Below are 18,050 nucleotides of genomic sequence, written 5' to 3' on the forward strand. Positions count from 1 at the left end.
TAGAATTTTTATCATCTGCAGTAATTACTCCTTCAGCAAATTGACACCAGAAAAAGTAATTTATGTGTATTAGTATATTTTTAGTTTTCATTATTGTTTAATGTAGCTCATTATTTTCAGGTAATGGAAAAGGTGGAGAATCAATTTATGGTGGATATTTTAAAGGTAAGGCTTAATATTTTATGGTCTTTTGTTTCAGTTCTGATATTAAAGCAAGTTTGATCATGTACTTTTAATGAGAAGAGGTTTACTTATAGTTCACTTTTTGCATGAAACTAATGCTGCATGAAAATACTTTATTTGCATGAACTTGGGGATAAATTACATTGTAATATATAACTTAATTGACAAGATTAATTAAGGCTAACTTTATGGTTAAACATGACTTTCAGCATGGAGGTTAGGCAACTATATACATGAAAACTCCTATCTTCCTGCCTAAAACTGTCAACATATTCTTTTGTTTATAGAGAATGTGGTCTTTTGCAAAATGAAAAGGTAAGAGAACGAAGCTCAGTAACACAAACTCCAACTCTGTTCCCTTGCACCCTTCCTAATAAATTTATGGACAGTCTGGGTCAGGTTGTGGCTGGATTTCTTATATTGCTTGAAGACTTGGAAAACTCTGTATACTGTTTCATACATGCATCTGTATCTTCTTTTCTTTTCCCAATGGGTTATTATTTCCACATCAGGGAAAAGAATCTAGTTAATGTTTATTTTCTCTAAACCAAGCAATTTCTTTGAATAAAATTTGGTATTTCTTCCTTTCTCAAAGGTTTGTATGTTTTCTTTTGTATACTAGAGCTATATGATTGTGTTTTTTTCCTACAGTAGTATTTGCATAAATCTAACTATTGCACTTGCCCCAAAAAGCCTTAGAAAAGTCAGTTGCGGAAATTTATAATGGGATCCAATATTACCAGGTTTTAATGCCATGATAGCTTCAGTGTTATAATAGTCTTTTATATTTCTTTTGGGGGAAAATGGATTACTACTTTTTCAGAAGCCTGTTCCCAAGGTAATCTTTTTTTTTAAAGTTTTCTATGTTTCTCTTTGTTTTAAAGAAAGATTTGTTTGTATGAGTGTTAACAGGAAATTTAAATTAGTTTTCAGGATATTTCTGCTGGAATTAAATCCATCTCTAAGTGATCTTTATGACAGAGTTTTTCCTTTGAGCTAGTAGGAAACAGCTCTTTAGCTGGTTCTATTAGCATGTAACAATTTGAAACTATTGCTGTAGGCCACTGTAATGTGGTTGTTCCCTGTGGCAGATATTTGTATATCTAAAAATTGTATTTTGCCATTTAAATTTTTGTACTTACAGGACTTGCTTCCTTAGATAGTTTCTGATCCTATTGATGAGAAAGAATCTACATAATTTAATTTAGGCATGTCCCTACAACTTAACTTACTGTAATATTTTGGTTTTTGGTTTCATAGTCTAGCATCAATTGAATTGAGTAATAAATTTACCATATAGAAATTAAGCACATAAGAGGATTTTTAAACTCCCATGTATAGTGCATTATGCAGGTTAATTGGAAATTTGGAGGAAATGAGCTTTACTGTAAAGATTTTTCTAAAATTTTCTTGCTAGTTTTCCCTGAAAGTTAATAGTTTAAACATCATTTAGCCAAAGTATGTTACTACTAAAAGTGACTGTTCTAAGGCTGTTTGTATAAAAGTATTAAATATATGTTCTTTTTTCTCAAGGCTAAGTAGTAAATAAGTAGCAGTTTTTGTTTTTATTTTATGCTTTTGTTATTTGATTAGTTAAAAAAAAGAATTTTTTTCAAAGTATTCAGTCAAGTATCTGTACTGACCAGAAGAGGAATTTCATCCTTTGCTTTCTATTTGTTACTTTGAACATTGCACTTTAAAAGTGACTTATAATTGTCGACTGACAAATTTGTGTTTTCTTCAAACAGATGAAAACTTTATTCTCAAACATGACAGAGCGTTCCTTTTGTCAATGGCAAATCGAGGGAAACATACCAATGGTTCCCAGTTTTTCATGTGAGTAGGCATAATTCAGAGATGAGCTTATGCTAAACAGAGAAGCGCTGTTCATGAGAAAGATGGTATTGTTAAACCAAGTTTAATGCTAGATTCTGTCAACTTGGGTTTTATTACGTTATAGTAATTGGTAAGCTCTAACAGCCACCTCAGCGGTAAGCATATATCCTGGATTTGAAGAATGGTACTTAAAAGGCGTAACTTAAAGATGTAAATTATTTTCAAAATATGTTGTCATCTTAAGAAAAGAAATTGGCTTTGACTTTTAACAAATTTGGGGGCTCAGATTACCAAATCTGGATTGGAACAGAAACCCTTGATGAACATTTAAAACTTGTCCATGACTAGGACTGGATGTGCCCTTGGCATGGAAAGCAGTTGGTTTGAGTAAACCATAGTATGGTTGCTTTTTCTCTAACTGTTGTTCTTTGAACCAGTTTGAGAGAGGTGCCATTGTTTTCTGACACTGTATAGAGATAAATGATTTGGTGTTCAGCCAGCATTGTTAACAATCTTAAACTTTGTGAGATCTCTATGCGTAATTGAATTAACCCAATGTTGCTATCATTCCACCAAAGTTTATGATATTATCACTTAGAAAACTTCAGAATGCTGAATTTGATATTTAAAAAACAAACACCTTTACGTGTACGTGTATACACAACCAAAACCTTACTTATTTCTCATCTGAAAGACTTTTCGCATACTTTTAGTTATATTCTTATCTAAAGCTACTCCCAAACCTATTTTTATTATAATCCCATGATATAAGATATGAAAGATAATTGGCTAGCATGGAGTTTGATGCTTTTGATTGGAAGTAAATCTCTGCAGTTATGCTATGTATATTGGAGAAATATTTTTCCATGGTTTGCCAGAAAAAAATTTTGTCATCTTTCTGAATGGATGAGTATGAATGGCGCTTCCCTGTCTTTAAAGGAGTAAATTATTCATATAAAATAAATCTCACACTTTAAGTTTGTGTGAAAAATAGATTCCAACATGATCTGATAAAGTTCAGATAAGGGGCATTCTTTTCTTAAGAATGTCCTAAAAATGGAAAGCTGATAGAAGATGGTAATGCTTGGAGTTGTGCAGGAAAAAAGGAAGGCCTAAAACAGTTATTCCTGTATCTTGTTTTGATCCCATAGAGTATTAGTTATTACACTACTTTACTAGAGTATTTTTCAATTCTTAACCTCCTTGAGGGCCAAAAAAAAGTAGGGGGAAATATTTTGAAAAACTTGGTGTAGAAGCTGTGTACTCTTTGATTGAGGTTTTCCCATTTCCATTTTTAAGCTTATCTGAACTGTGAACATGATAAACTAATGATTCATTGGTCAAAAAGCTACCGTCTGAGGGCTCTAAAGTTTCTTTTAGATTTCCTTTTTTATATCAGTACATTTAAATTTTTGTTTATCAGTTGCAGCAGCTTCTTCCCATTGTTATATACTAATTAGCTTATTTAGAAAATGTTAGAGTTAAAACCCGTGCACCTACATACATTAGTTAAAATCCAGTATATGAAATTCCCTCTTCAAAAAATTTACAGTATCTTGTTTTTATGTTATTTAGTACTTGCTTAAGCCTTTTCTAGAAATGTGTAGTATCAAATAAAATTAAAGCCATGTCTGTTTTCTACGTAGCTTAATTTTACATTAGATTATTTTTTGACAAGGAATACCAAATTAAAATTTTAACATCTGTAAATTAGTATTAAATTTTTTAACCTTGTTTTCATAATTAACTGATGGTAGATGGCACTAAAATCACTGTGAACTTGTGATTGAAAGAAAATTTTCTACTTTTAGTTTGACATTTCCTTCTGGAAATGAGTTTTCAGTTAAAAGCAATCTTGGAAATAAACATTTTTGCACTCACAAAAAATCCTTCTCTCTCTCTTTTTTTTTTTTTTTTAAAGAAGTTTTTATGCGTGTGCTTTTTTTTATGTGAGCTAAAAGTACCAATTCCTCAGGGGTTGCAGGATAAAATAAAACTAATGTTCACTTTGCTAAACAAAATGTTTCTTTGCTTTTATAGAAGGGATAGGTAAAATGGAGATGGTGGCCCATGAAAGAAATATCTTTGAAAGTCTATGTCTTACAAGCCCAAATCCTTTTGGAATTGGAAGTAGTAAAAAAGTATAATGTACTATCTTCAGATTGTATAGATGACCACAGATAATCGCTCTAAAAGTTGAGGTCTGAGGGTTGATGGTCACTGAGCTGTCTGATGGCTTCCCAGGGCTGGCTTCTGCATTTCATCCTCCTCCCACAGCTCTTCCTGTGGCACCTTGAGCAGCAGTTCTGCAGTCTGAAAAAGAAAGGGTAGTGTGAGAATGGATCATAAAATGCCAAGAACTGCCTTTATAGTTCCAGTTTTATAGGCTTAATAAGGACTTTTAACATATCCTTGCAAAATTGTATTTGTAGTTTATGCTATAAATCTGTTACCTTGTAATTCTAAGGAGTAAATTTGATGCAGTTAGTGTGGGTACTTGAGCAAAATGTTCCTCAAGAATTCCTGAGCAATAACTATTGTGCTCAAGAATAACTATTGTGCTTTGTGCAATAACTATTGTCTTCATTACTTAAAACATTTAAAACCTCCCCTTCCTAAGGCATATACATCATCTTATTAAACATATTTTTGAATATATTGCTTTCTTTGGGTGGAAAAATTATGTGTGTGATAAAAACCAGATTATCTTCTATAAAGCTATTTGTAATTTTTGCAGTAACTACTTTTGTCTACTACTATATTAGTCATAGTGATTTTGCTTTTAGGGGCCTAAATAGAAGAAAACTAATTGTTTTTGAAATAGTACTTCTCAAGAAACGTGAAAGAAGTGAAATATGGCACTATCCCCATGAGTCACTGAGGAAGTAATGGTTTGTTCATGCTGAGCTATTTTTGAAGGAATTCAAAGAACTGGGACCAGAGTAGTAACCAGATTAACTGGGTCCTTTTTATTGTTATTTATTTTTTAGGCCAAAGACTAGGAAGAAGCCACAGCAGAAGCTATAGGATTACAAAGTTTTAGACTAGAAAAGAATTTAGAGATCCTTTGTTCTATAGATAATGGTGAGTAAGGAAGAAAAGACATATGCAGCCCAGGTTATAGGTGTTTTACTCATAATCCTAAAGAAATTGATAGCTAGAAAGAGAATACTGCACACTGTAAGCTACGTAGATTTATTGACTGGTCTGCTCTGAATTTATTTATTTATTTCATTTTATTTTACTTTATTCTCTACTTTATTTTATTTTTATTTTATTTTATTTACCTCGCTGCGCGGCTTGTAGGATCTTAGTTAGCTCCCTGACCAGGGATTGAACCCGCGTCCTCGGCAGTGAGAGCGCAGAGTCCTAACCACTGGACCATTGGGGAATTCCCCTGAATTTATTTTAATTTTAGTTAGTTTTAGACACCTCAAGCATTGCTGGAGAATAATATGACACATAGGAAAGCATTTTTCTTTTCCTTTGGCTGTCAGTCATGACAGTCTGTTAATTCTGACTCTGATTTTCATTGTCTTTATTTTCATTCATCAAAAGGTTAAAGAAGATACTGCATAAAGTAGTCATTAAAAAGATTAGTTAGGTGATTTATAGCTTTGTATTAAGTAACTATTCTCCTGGGTTAGAGCACTAACCTAGCTATCAGGAAGCCTTGTATCTAGTCTTACTTAACTATATACCTTGAGTTAGTTTTGTTTTTCCTTTTCTGTTTGTAAAGTATCTACCCCACTTTCAAATATAAAGTAAACATTTTGGTGTGAAAATGCAGACATAAAAGGAAGAAAGTGTTTTGTAGGTTGATCCTAAGTTTCTGAATATGTGGAATGATTTATATGCAAATATTGTCTCTCCTAAAGGAAATAGTTGTAATTGCTTAATTTTCATCAGTCTGAAAGGTGCTGCAAAGAAACTCTGGCTCATCTTGCCTAAATTGGCTGCAGTCTCTTCATCGGCTGCTGTTAGAACATGTTGGAGTGGCGGTTGCTGTTGTCTCCCTTGGCTTAGTCTGTGCAGGCCTCATATCACAACCAGGGAATGAAAAGACCCACAGAGCCTTGGAGAACAGGCTTTGTCGTTGGCCACTGTCAGTGGTCATGATAATTATAAAAATACAAGAAAATAAGATAATGTCGAAAAGTCAGACTTTGAACTTTAAACAAAATGTGTGTGTTGAATTTTAACAGTCATAAATAGGACTGTGGGAGGAAAACATAAGTTCTAGGATATATTCTATGTCATTTAAGAATGGCTACTTACCTGAATGGGAGAGAAGTGCTGATCGTTTCAGAGTAGCAGAGCAAGGGAAGTTGAGGGGTGGTTTGGTTTTAAGGGCTTTATAAAGCTATATTGATATTTTTGGGTAGCAAAAATAGATTTGGGGTAGAAATCTTTTTCCCTCCACATATTCATGAATTTGTGTGAGAAGAAATGCTAGTAAGTGTTAATAACCTGAGAAGTTCTGGCTTTTTTCCCTACTTTCTTGGGGGTAATACCTTCATATGTTAATTTCAAGATTTTTTCATGAACAGATTTCACGACACTTAACCATAATCCATCGTCTCTGGATATTAAGTGTCATCCCTAACATCCAGTCTTAATATTACTTAGTGTTTGTGTGACGTTTGTGTTAGCAACCTGGAAGGAATTTTGTATCTCATGGTGTTTGGTGTGTGTTATATTAATGTTAGTGCTGAATTTTTTAAAGCTGTTCTATTTTGGTGACTTAGGGAACAATAGGTAGAGCACTGTAATGTGGCTTGGTTAGTTTCCATTGCCCTTACATGAGCTTTGTCACTCTGTACAATTTGGTGCCTCTTACAGGTGTGATAGTTTCAGGAGTTGAAGGGAAAAATTGCAGGTTAAAGCCTGCTTAAGACAGAAATAGGTTGTCTTTGTTTCCTTCTCTCATACTACTTTACAACTAGAGTCACTTTTTTTTTTTTACAACATTCATTGGAAACACCACATTATTTAAAACATTTTTTGACAGTAATTCATGTATCAATGCCTTTATAAGAAATTAAAGCTATTTTTAAATATTTCAAGATTTAATATATCCAAAACCCCTATAAAGAATTTTGTCCACTGTATGTAATACAGGTTTTGGTCTGAATAGTAACAGATATGTTTAAAGTTTAATTGAATTAAAATTGGTCAGAATGTATATTCATTGAACAAAAAATTTTCATAATGGAGAAAATCAGATTAGACAGGAAAAGAAAGTACTGTGGCCAAGATTTGACAGCATACTTTTTCTTATACTTATATCTCTCTTGCCTTTTTATCCTTTGAGAAGATCCTTAAAATTCTAGGTATGCTGCCCTATTATTTTATTATTATTATTATTTTCAGTTCCTTAACAACTATGAGTGTATGTAGTGGCAGTGAACAGAAGCTACAGTCTAAACATTTGGTCATTAACTCCTGATGGTAATCTGTTTTGATGTGTGACCAAAAATGCTTTCAAATGTAGAAACATGAAAGGTACTTTAATTGTTTGAAGTGAATTAGTAAAAAAAGTTCCCTGAAATTTTGTTTTAAGTCTCTTAACTCAGTTCTTTCCATTGAAATTTTTGATTTCTACTGCTAGTAACTGCCCCTGGGCATTCAGATTTTTTACTTATGTATGTATTCAGGATACATTATTCTCTTTTTGAGAAGGATGTTAGTTGATGACTTAGCCAGTTTCTGTGATTTGTAAAGCGGTATATAATGTTTTGTTTCTAGCTATTATTCACACTCTGGTGTTACAGTATTAGGGACCTGAGCAGATTCCCACTTCAGCCACAATGCTTTTCCTAAACATAATTCATCTCTACATACATATCCTATGTGAAAGAAAATTTAGAGCCCTCCTTTTTAAAAAGCTTTCTTGCTTTGCATAAAACTTGAAAGTATTTAATTTCAAAGTTATATTGATATTAAAACATAGATTCAGTCTTGTCTTAAAAGTGTATTACAATTTATTTCTTGCCATTTTTGTGTAAAATTTACAGAAAGAGAGTTACACCGTGCGCTCCAAAGGTAATGTCTCATTACTCTAAGGCTCTCTCTTTTTCTTTCTTTGCCTTTATCTCTTTAATCCTATTGTTATGTGCATTGAACCATTTTAAGAAAAAAAAACTTTCTGCTTGATCTGTGGCAGCAGTACATGTAAAACAAGTGTGTTTTATTGTTCATGGTTAATCCTGGGAAGTATAATTTTAATTTCAGTGGCTTGTTACCACCAAGTTCCCACACATCTTGCGGGGTGGGTTATATTGTATATAATGGTTTAGATCTTATTTCAGTACAGAACTGTTAATTTCTGTATAAGGCCGAAAGCTGCTTTGATAATGGTAAAAATATATATATAGATTGTTTTTTGGAGTAACAGTGATACTTTTCAGTTTCTAAGATTTACAAGGTTTAAATGTGCATATATTTTTAAAGCAGATTCATAGGTGAGGGAAACTAGAAAATCAGTGTTTGAGTGACAGGAGAAAATGGAAATGTGAAAATATTGAAAGCTTTTCTAATTTGAAATGTTCTTGTGGTTGTTTCTCCTTTAGGTATGTTTTCATAAGCATGTATAAACTTACATATTTATGATAGTCTCTGGCCTTAAGGTCTTAACTTGCTGAGCATATGTTACCACTGCCTGGGTCTTTACAGCTGTATAGTTTTGAAACATCAATACAGTTAAGAGTTGGTGGGATGAGATCTCTTTGCCCATTTTAGTAGAATTGAATGGCTTGGACCAAGCATATCATTTCCCCCTGCCCATGAGCCCAGTGCCAGCAAGCTTGCTTTACATTGGAATTTCTACTCTTAGAGTGTGGGCTGAGAACCCCAAGGGGCTTTTGTTAAGATACTTTCAGTATTCTTATTATGTAGTCTAACCCAATTAAAGCATAAATTTGTACTTCTGCATCCTGAATTGCAGATGCGAGTAATGGACTTAATTATTCCCACCAGTTTAGGCACAGTCGGCCAGTTGAAATTTGTCCTTGAAAGAATTGCTCATGTCTTCGTTTGTTTTCTTCACTACTGCACTAAAGGACCAAGTTTGTCTTCAGTTTTCATTTGAATTAAAAACAAAACTTGAGTCTGTCCATAAAGGTTCTATCCTCAAATTGAGTTTCAAGTATTATGTTGCTGCATCACTGCAGTTAGCTCAGATGTTTTAATCTCAACTATTTGCTCCAAAGGTTTGCTCTAAGGTGGTTTTCATAGCACTGCTGTTAGCCAGGATGCAAATTGAATTGGGTTGTTTGTGTTTTAAGACGATCTGTAGGCTTTTCCCCATTACCAGAATATCTGAGAATTGTGGGAGAAAGGACCAAGGAAGAGGAATATATCTAATCAATAAATCATTGTTTTCACTACTGCATGTTTGAGACTGATCCCTTATATTGTACAACATTTTTACCTTTAAAATTTTTACCTTTCCATCTTTCATACAGTGGAATCACTGTCTAGCGTATGTACTAACTTCTTACTATCTTTACTGTGCTTGGTAAAGTTTTTTAATTATGGGAAGCACAATTCTATCTTAAAGTTCTTGTCCAAGGTAATTTCGGGATGCTAGTTTCATGATTTAAGCATCAGTGACTCACCAGTTTGCGAGATTTTCTTTTTCTTCTTTCTTTCTTCTGCCTGTTTTTATTCATTTTTATTGTTACATTGGCTTAAACTACCACTTCTCAATCTTCTAAGGAAAATTTGAGACTAGTGGTTTTAAAACTCAAGATTCCCTTTAAAATTCTGGCACTCCTTGAGTTGATATTTTAGTTTTTTAAAACTAAATTCTGTAGTGCTTTTACAGAGCTGAATATTCTTAATGTAAGTATAAGTGTTAACATTTCCTGGTAGAATGATTTTTAGCATTGTTGTGAAGGTTAAAATTGTGTTTTACTGACTTAACGTTTCATAGAATTGCCTTAAAATGAGTATAAAAATTGGTAAGGGAGCTTCTAGTACAATTGACTGCCTTAACATGGCCTGATAATCCAGTGACCTTTCTCTCAAATATTATTTCTCTTTCTTATAAACTAAGATGTTTGTGATAGATACTTCTGAGTCTAGTTATCTGCTTTTGAATTTTTTCCCACTGTAATTCACATAGTCAGAAGATCTGTGAAAGTGTTATGGGAAAACTAGCTTGGGTTCAAAATGTCTTAACCAAATATACCCCATAAGACTTCCCAAGAGTGACTGCCAGTTTGTGACTATAGAAGCAGCCGGTTGGGTGTTTTCTGGGCCATGGAAATTTAAAGTGTCTATAATGTCATGATTACTTAGTTTGCTGTCAGAGTGTTGGCAGATTGAAGGTTTGCTCCCTACTGCATTTTCAGAGTTGCTGTGAGTGGCAGAGGGTCACCTTAGGTGAAGGAAGAGGGGCAAGAAGTTCTGAAAACAGGACTCCTGAGGCCTACCTCCATCTGCCTGCCTAAAAGATGCAGACTGACTCAGTATGAAAAATAATGAATAGAAAAATTCATTTAAGTATGTGGGGCAAGTGTTAAGTGTTGATCACACTTCTTTCCATAAGCAAATGGCTAGGTGTGTTTTATTCTTGTTTAATTATCTTGATAAATTTTGAGTTTGTTTTTGTTGTTGTTGTTGTCATTGTTTTGGATTTGAGAATAACTTTAATTTTAATGGATATTTATGCTGTGTATTTCAAACCTATATCACATATATGTATACATATATAGTCTCCATGTTGGAGAGAGATATGAGTTTGTAATTCATTATAATCTTGAGGGGTTTTTTTTAAATCAGTAAAATGACTACTGTTGCTGTTTTTAAGCTTATTAAGTTCAGGTGTGTATCGTGTTTAACTTTTTCCCCTATCTTTTTATCTTTACCTCTTTGTCCTCTACATGCTGTGATTTAAACCCTTCTGCTCTGTTCACCTGAACACCTGGTTTTTGCCATCTTCTTTATGTTGATGTTTGTTACACAGCACCACAAAACCTGCTCCACACCTGGATGGGTAAGAGTTATGTTCTTTTTATCTTGGAGAGGTGTTTGGGTGGCCAGTCCGAGACAGATTAGACCATGGGTGAACCCTCAAGGGGGCGCTCTTGATCTCTGGGTTAATCTCTCATAGCCGAGCTCTTCCTAAGGATCACAGGGTGCAGTAGTCTTGAGACCTCTCATGTCACTGAAGGGGTCTTTGCGTGGGCTCATGGGTGAACTTCTCACGCATGTGCTCTTGAGTGACCCTGTAAGGATGGTGTCTGAGTATCAAGTGCAATCTGCTTGTTATCAGACTCTTTACTATAAAATAGTTAAGAACCATTGTTTTTAAGGTAGAAAACTAAGGCCCAGTTTGAGATTTTTTTTTTCCTTTTATGAAGCAGAAGTTCTAATTCCCTTCTAGTTGCTTCATACATCAAACACTTCGCTCTTATTTTCAGGTTTGTGCATATGTCATTGATAACAGTTGTCTTGATTACTGCTTATGGCTTAATTATGGTCAAAACAATTCTTTCTTGAATTTGTATTGCAACAGGGTGCATGTTGTCTTTGGACTAGTTATTTCCGGTTTTGAAGTAATCGAACAAATTGAAAATCTGAAAACTGATGCTGCAAGTAGACCTTACGCAGATGTGCGAGTTATTGACTGTGGGGTGCTTGCCACGAAGTCAACAAAAGATGGTAAGAGTGTTTTGGGGGTAGAGGGAGCTAGGATGCAGGTAACACATGTTGAAGACTGTAACTTAAAGATACCTCCTAGATTTCAGTAGTGGAAGAAATTCCTACAAGTAGTATAGCAATAGCCCTGATGCCTCTATATCATACCCTGTATCCAACCCATCAGGGAATCTTTTCAAATCTGACCTTTTCCTTTTACTTCCCCTGCTGTCAGCGTGGTCCAAACCCAGGTATCTTTTACAAGATAGCAATAGCCTCATTACTGTTCACTTTGCCTCTGTCCTTGCTCCTCTGTAATCTTTTCTCAGCAATGATAGCTTCCTGACTGGTCTCTTTGCTTACACTCTTGACCCTCTGCAGTCCTCAGCAGCAACCAGAGCCATCTTCTCCAAGGGCTCCCTCTCCATCAGCCAAAGCTAAAGTCTTTACAATGGTCTGTAAGGGATTCTGGCTTTCTGCTGTTTCTCTAATCTCTCTTTCCCCTCATTCATTGTCTTGCCAGCCACGTTGACCTTTATTCAGACATGCCAAGCGCTCAGGGACTTTGTGCTGGCTGTTCCTTCTCTCTGGAATACTCTTCGTTCAGATACCTGCATGACCCCCTCCCTCACTTCCTTCAGGTCTCTGCTCAAATGTTATCTTAAATTACCTCAACTTTCCCTGTTCCCTTTACCCTGCCTTTACTTCCCCCTTCTTTTAGCATTTATCATTTGTCATATTATGTAGTTGCTTATTTTCTTCTCTGACCCAGCTAGAATATAGACTTCATGAGGGCTTTGTTACCTTACAATCTCACCAGCAAATTGTATTATCAACTTGAAAAAAAAAAGTTTATTTAAATTTTGTTTTTACGTAAAATAGATAGCTAGTGGGAAGCAGCCGCATCGCACAGGGAGATCAGCTCGGGGCTTTGTGACCACCTAGAGGGGTAGGATAGGGAGGGTGGGAGGGAGGGAGATGCAAGAGGGAAGAGATATGGGGACATATGTATATGTATAACTGATTCACTTTGTTATAAAGCAGAAACTGACACACCATTCTTGTAAAGCAATTATACTCTAATAAGATGTTAAAAAAAATTAAAATTAAAAAAGAATAAATAAATTTTGTCTTTAGTTTTCTTTATACAAAACATGTTTTACAATACTTGGTAATCATGTTTTTTACTCTGAAACATAGGCACTGAAATCCAGTACTAATATTTTTGTTAATATTTCTTAAAAGTTTTTGAGAAAAAAAGGAAGAAACCAACTCATTCAGAAGTCTCGGATTCCTCTTCCAATTCCTCTTCCTCTTCAGAATCATCCTCAGAAAGTGAAATTGAACATGAGAGAAGCAGAAGAAGGAAACATAAGAGGAGGCCAAAAGTTAAACACTCTAAAAAGAGACGAAAGGAAGCAAGCAGTTCAGAAGAGCCAAGGAATAAACATATAATAAGCCCAAAAGGGTAAGTGCGAAACACCAAGGTAGTCTTACCTAAAAAACAAACACCCTGGAATCGGGAAAGTATGTGTGATTCTGTAAACTTAGCTTTGTTACCTATTGTTGAAAAGGATAGCATTTTGTGGACTGCAAATTGAAATCTAGCAAGTCAAGGGTAGCACAGATGTTTCATATCAAAGATTTACACGTTTGCAGGTGAAAATAATCCCTGAAAGAAAAAAGGATCATTGGGCAATTCTTACCAGAATTTTAGTGCTGTGGCTTTTTCACTGTATTGATGTTTTATATGTTCTCTTTATGACAGTTGTGTAAACCTTTTTAGTGAGCTTTGTAAGGTATCAGTAGTTTTGCTGTTAATTATTATGTTATATTATTTAATATTATTATAAAATGCAGACATTACATGTCTTAATTGGTGATTCGGTTTGTTCTCTCTAAGTCACTCTGAGAGGAGTGATACCAATGAAAAAAGGTGTATCGATTCAAATGCTAAAAGGGAAAAGCCTGTGGTGCGCCCAGAAGAGATTCCTCCAGTGCCTGAGAACCGATTTTTACTAAGAAGAGATATGCCTCTTGTCACAGTGGAGCCTGAACCGTAAGGATGATTAACCTACATGTTTTCGTTTCTCTGACTGGTGATTCTGTCAGCTCATTGCAGGTCCACACTCATTTATTGAGCGTGACCCATAGTCAGAGCACTTTGAAATATACTGGGGGAGATATTGGATTCGTAAATGACATGTACCCTGCCTTTCAAAATTCATATTCTGCTAGTAGAGAGAGGGGGTTTGGCAAGTTGATCGGGGAGAAGTTCTTAGTGGAGATCTGGAAAGATTTCATTACCAATCTCATTTACTTGGCCTTTCATTAGAGGTGAGATTTTGGTTGTCAAAACAGGGTTAGTTGAACTCTTTGGATCCAATCGAGTGATAAAACATACTCCAGTTTATAGTGCAAAATTATTGCGTGATGACTGGGGATAAAATTTAGTCCCATATGTTACTGTTGTTAACTTGCTCAGTGATAAATCCTCTGTACTGGAAAAGCTAACATGTAGCTTTAGATTTGGTCTCAAAAAATAGTCATTAATGTATTTTGTGTGTTAGACTCAAGTTTAGAATTGTTAAGGGAAATGTATGAATAGAAATACCGTAAAGTGGCTGGTGTAATTGACACGTTTCCTATGAAGAGTTAATATTGAAGCCTGAGAAGTTATGCACATGTCCCTGTTCACAATCAAGTCTCTTGATTGTGGTTATTGTTTAGTTCATTAGATATTTTAAAATTCTGTATTTTCTCATTTTAAAAAGCTATTATGGAATGGGATGTATCTTTGAACTAATAGCTTAACATACTGATGTTTTCATTTTTAAAAATTGAATGTTCTCTTTATGACAGTTGTGTAAACCTTTTTAGTGAGCTTTGTGAGGTATCAGTAGTTTTGCTGTATATTATATTATTATATATAATATAATATATTGTGAACAAATTTTAGTGGGATCCTTCTTTCTGAAAATATAAGACACCATTCATTGATCAAATCCATTTGGTTTTCAGAAAGTAGGAAACTTGAAAGGTCAGTTTTAGTGTCATCTAGCAGGGGTTGGCACACTGTAGTCATCCATGGGCTAAATTCGGCCTATTGCCTGGTTTTGTACAGCCCATGAGCTAAATGTGGTTTTTATGTTTTTAAATGTTTGTGGAAAAAAATCAAAAGAAGAATAATATTTTGTGACATGTGAAAATTACATGAAATTCATATTTCAGTGTCCATAAATATTTTACTGGAACACAGCCACATCTGTTTGTTCACTGTTTTTCTTGGGCTGTTTTTGTGTTACAGCAGCAGAATCAAGGAGTTGCAGAGAGTTTGTATGTGGTGCTCTCATCGCTTTATATGCTATTCAGTGCACTACACATCACAGTGATGCAGTTATAACTCTCCAGTATTTCAGGTGCTACACATAAAATCCATCTGTGTGGAAAGATATTTTCAGAGATGGAGTATGTAAAAATCTCATTATAGATCCGCATTACCAGAAGAACAGTATTAACATTATCTGCTTTGATAGGGATACTGAACCCTAGTTAAATGAAGTGAAATGTTATCCTCCCTAAAAAAGAATTCCACTCTCCTTAGTAGATCTGTGTCACCAAAAATGATACTTTCTAATTTCATTGATAAAACATTTGTGAAGACTTGTTTTCTTTTTGTTACATAGTTATCTTAATTTTCTTCTTGGCCTAAAAATCCTAAAATATTTACTCTTGGACTCTTATCTTAAGAAAAAGTTTGCCGACCCCTGTTATCTGGTATTTTTAAAGTAGTTTATACCACTGTCTTGTATTTATGGTTGAATATTGCTAGTAAGTTTATTTGGTCATCACTCTTCTTTGGTTACATAACATCTTTGGAAGTTATATTCAGTAGAATTATTTTAAATCATAATTGGCAGGTAGTTGTGTCATACAAAGATAGCACGTTGATCTATTTCATTAGGATGTCTGAGATTTGATCAGTTGTTTGGGAGCTAGAATTGTGTGCTAAGAATGCAAGGTATGCAAGGATAAGAAACAGGCTGTCAACCTTAGTGAGCTTGCCACCTTACTGAATTTACCAGCAGTTAAGCTCATTATCACTTACAATTCACTTAGCGAAAGCTGGGTTCCACACTTGCTCTAATTCATTTGTTCTCATCTTCAGCTGCACTTCAGAGTAATTTGGCAAGCTTTTAAAAATACCAGTTTCTGGGCCATACAGCAAATTAAATCAGAATGTTGTGGGGAGGAGGTAGAGGGTGGCAGCATTTGATCAGCATCTAAAAGTTTCCTAGGTGAACATTAATTTGTGCTGAACACTTAATAGGCAAGTCATTTGGTTCAGTGCTTTGTTCTTCATGAGGAAAACGAGGTCAACAATTGACTGCCAAAAGAGTCCCTGTTTCATCTCTCATTGTGAGAATCAAATGATGTCATGAATATGAAATGACTGAAAAGACAATAATATACTTTTTAGTCAAGGTTTTCTTATAGTAATATTGTATGTTTATCTGGAGCCAGATTCCTGGTTGGGAAAACCCTATAAAATGGTTATAAGAGTCAAGTTTCATTTCTTTCCGTGACCTTGGGCAACATTTTTAACCTCTTAATCTTAAAATTCTTTGTCTTTAAAATGGAGATGATAATAGTACTTACCTCATAGTGTTGTTATGAGAATTAAATGAACTAATGCCTCTAAAACACTTATTAACAACCAGCAATGAACAATCTGAAAAGGAAATTAAGAAAGTAATTCCATAAAATAACATCTAAAAGAATAAAATACTTAGGAATATATTAAATGAAGGAGGTGAAAGACTTGTACAATGAAAACTATAGGTATATATCTAAAATACTGCTGAAAGAAATTAAAACCTAAATAAGTGGAAAGACATTCTGTGTTCATGGATTGGAAGGCTTAATATTAAGATGTCAGTACTACTCAAAGTGAGCTATGGGTTCAGTCAAATTCCAGTAGACTTTGCAGAAATGGAAAAGTCAATGTCCAAGTTTGTGTAGAATTGCAAGGTGTCCCAAATAGCCGAAACAATCTTGAGGGAGAAAGACAAAGTTGGAGGACTCATGTGTCCTGATTTCAAAATTTACTACAAAGCTGCAATCATCAAAATAGTGTGGTATCTAATAAGAACCTGCTGCGTAAAAAAATTAAATTTAATTTAAAAAGAAATAGTGTCGTACTGGCATAAGGATAGACATAGAGACCAATGGAATAGAATTGAGAGTCCAGAAATAAACCCATACATCTATGGCCATTAGATTTTTTTTTTTTCCCCAGTGTCATTTATTATATTGACCTCTGGTTAGTACCTCAGTGGCGTGTGGATTAGGTGAGCAGTGTGAGTCTCTGAGAGGATGGGCATACTGGACACACTGAGAACATCCAGTATCTGGTCCCCCATGATAGAGGTTCAGACCCTGAAATATGGGACCTACTCATGGTCTGAGAGCCTCTGTAGCAGAAGAGAAAACTGGTGGATCATGAAAACATTGGAGTATAGACCTATGTTATTTGTCCTTCATATTGTTTTATTTTAAAAAATTGGCTCCCAGGTGTCCAGAATTGGATTCATTATATTCCTTAGGTTCATGACACCTCTCATGACAGTGTCACCATTGGCTTATATACTGGCTCAAACATTGTTGACTCATACAAAAATTCAGATTTTTGTCTTCTCTTGAGAAATTGAAGAATCCTCCAAAACATTGGTTCTGTTTCACTGCAAGGCAAAAATTAGTGGCTACTCAGAGTGCTGTCCCTATTCATACCAATCTCTGCTGCCTCCTGACCAAGAGAAGTTGAAGTGTATCACTGGGCTTGAACTGTTATTCTTCAAGTGGAAGAATAATCAAGTGGAAAGTGAACTATTCTATTGTGTCCACTTCACTGATTTACATTACCTTCCTGTCAGCATTTGAGTTTGAGAACCCTGCTCTGGGGGGAAGCCCTTACTTATATGCAAAGCACTGAACTAACAGTTTTTCATACATTATCTCTTTAATTTGTAAAAATAAGTTGAAGTATTATCTCTGTTTTACAAGTGTGAAAACTGAAGTTCAAAGAGCTAAATAACTGGCCCAAGGTGATAAAAATTCTAATTTTTGATGCTGAGATTCAAACTTTGCATGGCCATTATATTTTAGATAAGGGTACAAAGTCCATTCCATGGAGAAAGAATAGTCTCTTCAATAAATGGTGCTGAGACACCTGGATTTCCACATGCAAAAGAATGAGGTTGGACCCTACCTCACATCATATGCAAACATTAACTCAAAATGGGTCAATGACCTAAATATAAGAACTAAAACCATAAAACTCTTAGAAGGAAACATAGGGGTAAACCTTTATGACCTTAGGTTCAGCA

The 18,050-nt window shown here is 34.7% G+C and overlaps 1 protein-coding gene across 1 annotated transcript in view; it reads left to right on the top strand.

Moving 5' to 3' along the window:
* The window catches only part of NKTR (natural killer cell triggering receptor), a 45,593-nt gene that overhangs the window by 15,013 nt on the left and 12,530 nt on the right, over nucleotides 1–18,050 (top strand). Inside the window, exons 4-9 of the mRNA XM_007445688.1 lie at nucleotides 121–165; nucleotides 1,932–2,019; nucleotides 10,991–11,020; nucleotides 11,543–11,688; nucleotides 12,910–13,132; nucleotides 13,568–13,723. Coding sequence (XP_007445750.1) covers nucleotides 121–165; nucleotides 1,932–2,019; nucleotides 10,991–11,020; nucleotides 11,543–11,688; nucleotides 12,910–13,132; nucleotides 13,568–13,723 — 688 coding nt within the window. The remainder of the gene's footprint in view (nucleotides 1–120; nucleotides 166–1,931; nucleotides 2,020–10,990; nucleotides 11,021–11,542; nucleotides 11,689–12,909; nucleotides 13,133–13,567; nucleotides 13,724–18,050) is intronic.

Source organism: Lipotes vexillifer, unplaced genomic scaffold (genome assembly GCF_000442215.2).
Source record: "Lipotes vexillifer unplaced genomic scaffold, Lipotes_vexillifer_v1.1 scaffold1136, whole genome shotgun sequence".
Lineage (NCBI taxonomy): Eukaryota > Metazoa > Chordata > Mammalia > Artiodactyla > Lipotidae > Lipotes > Lipotes vexillifer.